Source organism: Gopherus evgoodei, chromosome 15 (assembly GCF_007399415.2).
Source record: "Gopherus evgoodei ecotype Sinaloan lineage chromosome 15, rGopEvg1_v1.p, whole genome shotgun sequence".
Lineage (NCBI taxonomy): Eukaryota > Metazoa > Chordata > Testudines > Testudinidae > Gopherus > Gopherus evgoodei.
The window spans coordinates 16,915,038-16,925,611 of record NC_044336.1 but is presented as its reverse complement, the minus strand read 5'-3'; the positions used below and the strand labels follow the sequence as shown (position 1 = coordinate 16,925,611).

Genomic DNA, 10,574 nt, shown 5'->3' with positions numbered 1-10,574 from the left:
AGGCAGGGAGATGGGAGGAGGAGGGGGTAGATGGGTTGGGAGGAGAAGGGGCCAGGCAGGGTGTGTGAGGGATGAGCAAGGGTAGGGGGTTGAGTGACAGGGGCAGGCTGGGAGATGGAGGGGGTAGATGGGTTGGGAGGAGAAGGGGCCAGGCAGGGTGGGGGTGTGAGAGATGGGCAGGGGTGCATGCAGGGTAGGGGGTTCAGTGGGAGGGGCAGGCAGGGAGATGGGAGAAGAAGGGGGTAGATGGGTTGGGAGGAGAAGGGGCCAGGCAGGATGTGTGAGGGATGGGCAGGGGTAGGGGGCTGAGTGGGAGGGGCAGGGGCAGGCAGGGAGATGGGAGAAGGAGGGGGTAGATGGGTTGAGAGGGAGGGGCAGGCAGGGTGGGGATGTGAGGGAGGGACAGGCAGGGAGATGGGAGGAGGAGGGAGTAGATGGGTTGAGAGAGTGGGGCAGGCAGGGAGATGGGAGGAGGAGGGGGTAGATGGGTTGAGAGGGAGGGGCAGGCAGGGTGGGGGTGTGAGGGAGGGGAAGGCAGGGAGATGGGAGGAGGAGGGGGTAGATGGGTTGAGAGGGAGGGCCAGGCAGGGGTGTGTGTGAGGAGTGGTCAGGGGTGTAGGCAGGGTAGGGGGTGAGAGGGAGGGGCGGGCAGGCAGGGGAGTGGCAGTGCGCTGGGGGCGGGGCGGTGGGAGGGGCACGCAGGCTGTGGCTGTGGGCGGTGGGAGGGGCACGGCAGCGCGCGGGGGGCGGTGCCCTGAGGGGCGGGGGAAGGGAGAGGATATATACGGGCGCGGTGGGAGCAGGAGTAGGAGTGAAGCTGCTGTGGCGGAGGGCACCAGTCCTGGGGTGTGAGCAGCGCAGCCCCCCACCCCCCTTCCCCGCAGCGAGCCGGTTCTCGGACATGGGGGTTCGGCACTGAGCCCCCCGCACTCTCACTGGGACTGTTTGCACCGCCCCCTGCACCCACCCCGGGTGAGTAGCGCTCGCCGGGCCCGCTCTCCTGCAGCCGGGTGGGGGGCGAGTGCCGGCTGGGCGGGCTCGCTGGGGCGAGGGGGAGGAACAGACTCGGTGAGGTGGCTGTGAATGAGGTGCCGGCACAGCCCGGGAGGGCGGGCTTGGCACACCCCGGGGGGGAAGGGCAGCGGAGCGGGCGAGGGGGGGCTGGCACACCCCTGGAGGGGAGGGCGGTGGGGGAGCTGTGGAACCGGAGCCAGGGTTGGCACAGACCCGGGGGGGGGGCGAAGCAGGACCAGGGGTGTGGGATTGGTGGTGGTGTGGGGGGATTGACCCAGCTTCATGGGGAGGGGAGGGAAGGGAATCGGAGAAAAGCGAATGTAGGTAGGGCCTAACACAGCTGCATAGAGGAGAAATGGTCCTCTGGCTGGGAAGGAGGTGCTTCGGTCAGTGGCACAGCCATGGCATGGGGGGTGAGGACCCTCCCAAAGGGGTTCCTTGTACGCATCATGTCTCAGAGGAGTGAGTTTTGCATAAACTGACTAATATATATCGTTGTGCTTGGGCATTTTAACTAGTGCTAACAGCCCTCTTCTCTAGGGCCCTGCCAAATAAGGGAAGATTGAGGGGTGTCACGGGAGTGGGGTGCCCAGGAGAACTGGGTTTGGCCTTGCTGGTGCAGGAGAGTGCTTGCAGGAGAGAGTGCTTCCTCTCCACTCATCCCTCTTCCCCTTCATTTTGTCTCTTGTGCACTCAGAAAATGCTCGTCCTCCTTCTCTTGCTGCTGGAGCTCCCAGGGCTGTGAGCAGAAATCTAATGAGACCAAACTGCCTGGTTATGTAACTCCCCACACACTGCTTAACGCTCTTGTTTTTAACCCCCACTGCTATTAGAATAATTAACATGCTTAGATACCTTAGAAATGGCGTCCTCCTTTTAAAAAAACAAAAACAAAACCAACAAACCTGTTTGCAGTGTTCAAGCTGTTTGGTTTATTCCATTGCTTGTACGAAGACTCAATTTTGGGGCTTACAAGAATTTGTAGTTTCTGCTCAGTGTTTTTGAGGATTATTTTCTGCTAAAGGACATTGGGAAGGGGAGATGAAACAGATGGATTAATAAGTCATTTTAAGTGTCCCTTTTAGCTATCCCAATTAATTTTTCCATACTGAATTAGTCCCCTTTTGTAAATATCTTCTGTTTGCCCTTGATCTTTCCTTATCCCCACCCAATGCTGATCCAGCAAATGTTTAAAGGTCGCCTTATCATACAGCCTTTCAGGCTGCTCCCATATCATGTTTGAGGGGGAAGAGGGGGGAGATTAAAGGAAGCTTTAAAAATGTGATTAAACTTTGCAAAACTACCCAATTGGGACAGGATATAAAAATGAGATTGCAGAATTTGGAAATTGGCTTTGACTTTTCCCATCCTTAATGACTGATTTACTAAATTTTGTAAATAATTATGCTGTGCCAAACAAAAAACTTTAAGTAAAATACTGCTGTAGGTGTTAACTCAATGTATTGTTTTTTCTGCTTAAGCTATGATTGAAACTCCATCTTTAAATCAGACTGTTATACTAAGGTATTGCAGGATTTTCAGTAGCGAGGCATGTTATTTTATATATTGCCCTTGTCCCTTGTTTTAATTGTGTATTTATGTGAATTTCTGTTATACTCTTAATGAAGGAGCGACTTCCATGGCTCCATTTTATATATAGTATAAAATCTGAAGAGGGAGAGAGGCAATCTTATGAAAATGAGGATTGACCCTATTGGCTATACCGGCTTTATAAAATTCCCAGATATGTTGACATGTTTTAAAATGTACATTTAGCTGATATTTAAGCAGTTTTATAGGAGATGAAAATTTTTGAACCAGTAGATAGGAATGGATTAGTTGACCATTACTGCTAGCCATAATTAAGGCAGAAAATGTGTATTTGCTCTATTGTGTGTGCACAGTGTGTATTTAAAGTATTCTTATAATAGTTCTAGAGGGAGAGGAAAAGAATCCCTGTCCATCAGTAGACACTTTCTTCAGCTGTATTTTTCATCAAATGCACAGTTGGTGCAGGTGTTTGGCTTTGACTTAAAAAGATATGTGGCATAATGAAATTATCCGAGTGCCAAAATGTATCTAAATCAACCAGTAGATTTTTTTAGTATATCTGTAACTTAAAGCCAAACTGTTATGTTTGCAAACCTTGAAATGAGAAGTGGTTCTTTGACTGAGACCTTTTATGCTAAATTAATAGCTTGGTGCTAAATTTTGCAGCTGAGTTCTATAAATCACCCAGAATAGGGGGTTGGTAATTGAACCCCTGACAGGGCTGGCACGGTTAGCATTGCTATGATGTTGTAGACACACACTTGCTGCTTTGCAAATAACTTAAGGGCTGAACCGGAAACTCAAATGATCTTTAAATGATTTATGCTGTACTCATTAAACACCTTCCTAATACATCTTCCATAGTATTGTTTATAAGTTCTGTGGAATGTATTTGAGGCCCTCTGTTTTGAGTTGTGTTGAAAGGCAATATGTTACAAATGTCTTCTGATGAGAAATAACCTATTCTAGGTAGAGTATGAGGCCAAAATATTAGGCCTTGGAGCCTGATCTTATGCTTTCCTTATTTGGATATATTTGCTTTTTTTTCTTAAAGGAACAAGAACACTCAAGGTGAAGGATAATAATCTACTAGAATCAGCACTTTGAATGAAATTTTGTGTCCCTGTGGCATCTTGAACATTTTTTTTCTTCTTTGGGTTTTGAAACAGGCGTTAAACTTTGGCATAGCAGCTATGCAGGTTGAAATCCAAGTAGCACTCAATTTTATTATTTCATATTTGTACAATAAGCTTCCCAGACGCCGTGTCAACATTTTTGGTGAAGAGCTTGAAAGACTTCTTAAAAAGAAGTATGAAGGGCACTGGTATCCGGAAAAGCCATACAAAGGATCAGGGTATAGATGTATACATGTAGGGGAGAAAGTGGACCCAGTCATAGAACAAGCATCCAAAGAGAGTGGTTTGGACATTGATGATGTTCGCGGCAACCTGCCTCAGGATCTTAGTGTTTGGATTGACCCATTTGAGGTTTCATATCAAATTGGTGAAAAGGGACCAGTGAAAGTGCTTTATATGGATGATAATGAAAATGGATGTGAGTTGGATAAGGAAATCAAGAACAGCTTTAACCCAGAGGCCCAGGTGTTCATGCCAATTAGTGACCCAGCATCTTCAGTTTCTAGCTCTCCTTCTCCTCCCTTTGGTCACTCTGCTGCTGTGAGCCCAACTTTCATGCCCCGCTCCACTCAGCCTTTAACCTTCACCACTGCCACATTTGCTGCCACCAAGTTTGGCTCGACCAAAATGAAGAATAGTGGCCGTAGCAACAAGGTCACCCGCACTTCTCCCACCAACCTTGGCTTGAATGTCAATGACTTGTTGAAGCAGAAAGCCCTTTCCTCCTCCATGCATTCGCTCTATGGGCTTGGCCTAGGCAGTCAGCAGCAGCAACAGCAGAAGACGTCTGCCCTTTCTCCTAATGCAAAGGAGTTCATTTTCCCTAACATACAGGGTCAAGGTAGTACCAGTAGCGTATTTCCTGGTGACAGCCCCCTTAACCTCAGTCCTCTCCAGTACAGTAATGCCTTTGATATGTTTGCAGCCTATGGAGGTCTAAATGAGAAATCTTTTGTTGATGGCTTGAATTTTAGTTTAAACAACATGCAGTATTCTAACCAGCAATTCCAGCCTGTTATGGCTAACTAAAAATAAAACAAATGAAATACGAATAAATCCTATTGTATAAGTTCAAATGCACGTACCCAAGGGTGTATCTTTTTTCCCACTTCTTGAGACTTTTTTTAAAGCTTGTAGTATGAATTCATTCAAGCTTGGTTAGATAAATACAACATGCATCTTTTTTCATTTGCCAGCCAAGCACAAAGTTATTTTATATTGACTGTACATTAAAAAAATATACTCAAAATATGGCCTCTTTCAGTATTTAAGATATAGCAAGGACATGGCTGATTTTTATATATATAAAAAATTGGCACTAATAAGTGGGTTTATTGGTCTTTTTCTAATTGTATAATTTAATTTAGTACGAAGTTTGTAAAATATCAGAGTATATATATTGTTTCTACAACATGGTATTGCATTTATATCTTTTTACTACAGTGATCTGTGACAGCTGCAGCAGCTTCATGTATTTTTTTTACTGAAATTGTAAAATATCCATCTTAGACATCAATTATTCTAAAAAAAAAAAAAAAAAATTTGTGTACAGAATATTCCTTAGTGGTGGAATTAAAATGTACGAAATATTTGCTTTTTTCAAAAAGAAACACAAATTGTATTTTCTGTTAAAAGTTTAAAGATTTTTGCTATATATTATGGAAGAAAATGTAATCGTATATATTAATTTTGTACCTACATTGTGCAATACTTGAAAAAATGGTATAAAAGTATTTTGAGTCAGTGTCTTACATGTTAAGAGGGACTGAAATAGTTTATATTAAGTTTGTATTAAAATTCTTTAAAATTAAATGGCTGTTGTGGTCTTTGTTTTACTATTGTGCTGAAGATAAGAGCACTGCAGTTACTGTGTTGTAAATGCTAATGGTGCAGAAAGGTCTGACTCAGTGTATCACAAAAGAATGATGGAAAGTGGTTGCTGTAATTGACACACCGCAATAATGGGTTGCTTTACCTAAAATAGTTCTGGAAAAGCATACAGCTTAAGTACTTGCCTAGTGTTATTTGAACAAACATTTACAAACAAGTTTTCCGTATATGCTGTCCTTTACAACTGGATCAGGTGGTGGTTTTTAGTTTACCCTTGAGAATTAAGATTACAAGTTTTTTTTAATGTTGAGTTACTGTGTGATATGACATATCTAGAAAGGACTCAGGTGATGCAGTGAAATTCACTTCCCATGTAATCTGAGTGGATTTGAACTATTATCTCTAGAGGTCATAGACAAATGCATCAGCATTACGTTTCTGTATTAAGAAGTAATAGCTCAGAAAGTAGAGTGAATAAAATCTTTGATTTACAGTCAAGTAAACTGATCTTTAAACTTTCATTTTATAATCTATTAAAAATGAATGTAACTACAGTATTTGACAATGAATAAGTTATATTCCAGAAATAGATGGAACTGCTGTTCTAATTTACTGAGCTTCCAAAGCAAGAACATTTTACTTGAGTTGTCCATATGAGTGGCCAGAAGAAAATTCAGAGGCTGTTTGACTAGCCTGCTGCCTTGAGCTGACAAAACAGATGGACTGACAATATTTTGGAGGTATTTTCCCCCATTCTTGCATGTTCTTTTGAGTATTGATGTTCATTGATTTTCTTGAGGGGTAGTGGAACTGTCTTACATTATTTTTAATCCTTGAAGCAGCTAACAGAATCAACAGTTTGTAAAACTGGAATTACAGTGGGCAGTTTAAACAATGGGAGCAAGTTAATTGAAGTATAATTGACAGTATAGTTCTTCATATTAAAAATGGATTTTAAGCTAAAGCTCGATAGTTAAATTTGTCTGAACATTGATTTTTCTAAAACCGGCCTTTGTGAACGAGGCTTGGTCCTAGCCCACTTGAGTTTAAAAGACCTAGGCACAAAATCACCACACAGTTTGGTTTCAGTAGAAGTCTCGCTTTTTCTGGGAGTAGCCAAGTAGTGGAAGTAAAAACAAGGATATCTGTCAACACCATGGAGAAGCGTTTGTCCTGCAGTGGAGAGAATGGGGCTATGAAGAAGTATTGGGCTAGCAAAGGGATTTGTTAGATGCAGGACTGACAATGCTATCCTAAGTCCCATGATGACTAATGTTCAAATGCAATAATTGTGTGGTTTTTTAGGCATTCATTCCTCCCTATGTTTAACTAGCTTGTTTGTATTGAGTTCACCATCTGGCTTACCTTGACACTAATCAAGCAACAATGAACAAGTATAAATGAAATTCTACAGCTTAGTATCCAATTTTAAATGGAAGGTGCTTATTTTAAAAAGGAAATAAGTACCTCTCAAAGGTTTTCAAATTCAAATCTGGAAAATGTCAAGTAAATACCCTGAAAAATGCACTCTTTTTTACCTAATAATGCTGTTATGTATTATTTAGTGGTTGTGTCTAGACTTAAGGTGTCTTTTTTTAACAATTATCCAGACATTCAGCCTGAATGATAATATCTGACCTCCCTAGGAATAAGGTGGGAAGATGTGCAGCTGGTTTAGGAGGCTTGGATAAGTGGTATCATAATACATAGTCCAGTGTTTTTTCATTCCCCATGTTTTAAATAGGTGATCTTTCCTATTACAGGCTGTTGGGTTTCTTCTATCCTCTGCTCATTCCAAGTCATTCACTTTCATAGAATCCACCTATGGTGTTTTATAGATGGAGGATGATACCAGGTGAGGAATAATCTGCAGGAAGGAGAGACCTTTCTTATAAAAATCCGGTATGCGGCCTATTTTATCCACTTAGTTGAGCACTAAAGTCTTGGAGTTCAATGTTACATCAAACATTTACATGCAACATTCTGTCCTAAATGAGTGCCAAGTAAATCTTCTCTTCTTCAGTTTACACATACCTAGTAGTCTCCCATCACAGAAATACTTCCTTGTGAATACAGTGAAAAAATTGCCAAAAGGGGGTGGGGGGAGGAGGAAGAATTTGCCCATCTATTTTCTCTTCTGAATGTGCAATTTGTTCCTTTAAAATTGCCATCTTTTAATGTCCAAAGATGCCTTTGACATTGAAGAAAGGGGCAAAAGCGTAAGTCTGCTTCTTTCCTCTGTGCATGAGTAAGTCCTGCTCTTCCTTTCAGATACCACCAGTACAAGCTGGAAAAAATATTCCCATGTCCCACCCTTAAAATATTAAACCAATCCAAGGTAACAATCCTTAGTTATAACTAAGTTTTTTATAAATTGTGCAGGCTTGCAATTGTCTTGTATTGAATATGCACTAATTAATGGTTGTATAATCACCATTTGTGACATTTAATTGTAATTTATTTTAATAGTTCTTTATAAAATACTGGCAGGCTGTACATATTTTTCCATGATCACACAGGCATAAAATATGTGGAGATCCTAAGCACCTCCCCAAGCAGGAAATAATGCAGGCATTGCACATGTGATACTTATATCCTTGTTCAGCTAGAATAGTATCTTTTGTTATAAACAGATTGTAGGACTTCATCGCAGTGAAGATGAATCTGATATGTGGAGATAAAAATAGAACACCCATCCTCACATATTGGTAGGAAATCTCAATTACTCTAAATCACCTATTTTGCCATCCCTGTCCTTCAGGTTGAGCACCTGATGTACAAAACAAGCACAATATTGATCTAAATAAAGAGATACAACTGGGACCAGAGTCTGATTGCTGTTATGTAATCAAATGGTTACCCTAGTGTAAACCTGTAGTGTAACAAAGTAAGTGAAATAACTCCAGATGTACTGGTGTTATCTCCATTGAAGTTACAGGAGCTGCTGTGGTGTAAATGAGATCACTCACAGCTAGAGTATTGTGCTGCAAAGTGCCCACAAAGGGCACTCTGCATTACCGCAGTTGGAGCTATGGCATTTTTTCACTCAGCTCCTTGTGGCTGCTTTAGAACTGATTTTTGTTTTACTTGCACTCTTCTCTCAATCTTACTTTTTTTAATTACTCGAGTTCATTTCAAATATCTAGCATTTTACTTTCCATTACTTAACATATGTTAAGTATCAGGCTAAATTGGTAATTTAAATAGAGCCTAGACTTCAGAGTGACAGAGTTGAAGTAATATTGTTGCAGAGCACACAGGAGTTAAGAGCAAATCCTGTCCTAGCCTTCAGGCTCTCAAAGGCTCCCTTTGTTACACAAGGTGGGGAATAATTTGAGGGCGCGGGGTGCACACCCCTTTATGCAGTGTGAAGCAAAGTTCTAAGGTCCTTCTGGGCCTGCACACCCTTACCACACAGCATGAGATGGATACAGACTCGACTCTACAGATATTCCATGGCGAGTGGGTTTTTGAGATGGAGTAGGTTGTGGGGGCTGCTGTAGGAGGATTTCCTTCTGCCCCCAAATATCTGCTTGGCTCAGTTACTTGGGCTGAGTATAGTATTTTCCCCTTATAACATGAATCTGTTCCTGTTAAAATCAACTGCAAAACCCCAGTGGAAATAGGTTCAGGACAGTAGCAAGTGTCTTTCTAGCGTGATGACCCTTAATTTTCTTTTAACTTTAAGACAAGCCTACATAATATTTTAGTCTTTTAAAAATAAGCTTTTAGGCTGGGGCTTGGCAAGAATTCCTCATATTTTACATACTTTTTTTGTTTGTGCAGTAACTCAAAATGGGTAAAGGTCTGAAGCCTTTATTTTATTAAATGGATCTTGGTTAATAAATTTTAGCCACGAGTTCTTTAAAAATTCTGATGATAAATCTATAATTTCAAGGTTTATAGTGGATATTCTGGCATAAATGTAAGTGCTGCACAGAATTCCATAATGAAACCAGAGCCTAGCAGGGAAAATATTTTCAGGACAGAATTTTACCACATACAATAGTATTGTAAATGGAGAAATAATTTTGAGGGCCTTTTTTAAGGGTTAATGTTAAAAAATGCTGCATTTTTGCAATGTTTTTGATTTTTTCATTTAAATTTTTTGATTTAAAAAGCTATAGATTCTAAAATTGGAAAGGAATATTATGATCATTTAGCCTGAGGTGCTGCATAATACAAGCCAAAGAACTTCATCCTATAATTTCTGCATCAAGCTATTGCATATCTTTTAGGAGATGCTGTATTAATAGGGCCCAATCAAATTCAAGGCCATGAAAAATGGGCTGTCAAATCTGGTCTCCCCTTCTACACCCCCCACTCACCCCCCGTTGAAATCTGGTCTTTTGTTTGCTTTTACCCATACTATGCAGATTTCATGGGGGAGACCAGCATTTCTCAAACGGGGTCCTGATCCAAAAGGGTTGCTGCAGGGGTTGCAGTATTGCCACCCTTACTCCTGTGTTGCCTTCAGAGTTGGGTGACTGGAGGATGGGTGACCAGGTATGAAGGCAACACCCCGCCAGTAGCAGCAGAGAAGTAAGGGTGGCAATACCATACCATGCCATCCTTGCTTCTGTGGTGCTGCTGACGCTGACGGCTCTGCCTTCAGAGCTGGGATCCTGGCCAGCAACCACCACTCATTTTTAATTCTATTTCAGTCCAGTCCAAGATGATAGCATTTAAAAAGTCACATCTGAGATATTTGTGAAATGAGGTTAGAGGCTCATTGGCATAGCAGTGTGTGGAAGATCCGCAGCTGATGCCTAGTTATGCCACTTCTGTGGATAAAGGATCTCACTCTTTTGGGCTGAAATCCAGCACCTTTCACCAGCACAATTCTGCTTTTTAGTTTTGCTAAGAAGGAGATTCAGCTCATTTACTAATCGCACAGCTACTCTGTGGTGCTGGAACAATTTTTATAGTGGGGGTGCTGAAGGCAGAAACAATGTAGTTGAGTGGTTATTACTACTTCACACCGGGAGATGTGCCCGTACCCCTATTTCCAGCACATATGCAGCTATTCAGACAAGAAGTTAC

General features: G+C 42.0%; 1 protein-coding gene across 1 annotated transcript; it reads left to right on the top strand.

Annotated features, from left to right (window-relative positions):
- Positions 1–805: 805 nt before the first annotated feature.
- TOB1 (transducer of ERBB2, 1) lies at positions 806–5,280 on the top strand. Its single transcript, XM_030534620.1, has 2 exons — positions 806–972; positions 3,620–5,280. Exon 2 carries the CDS (start codon positions 3,759–3,761, stop codon positions 4,728–4,730), a length of 972 nt encoding a protein of 323 aa, XP_030390480.1. The 5' UTR covers positions 806–972; positions 3,620–3,758; the 3' UTR covers positions 4,731–5,280.
- The last annotated feature ends 5,294 nt before the right edge of the window (positions 5,281–10,574 follow it).

Coding starts and splice junctions, on each gene's coding strand:
- TOB1 (XM_030534620.1), top strand. CDS start 3,759: ATGCAGGTTGAAATCCAAGTAGCACTCAATTTTATTATTTCATATTTG.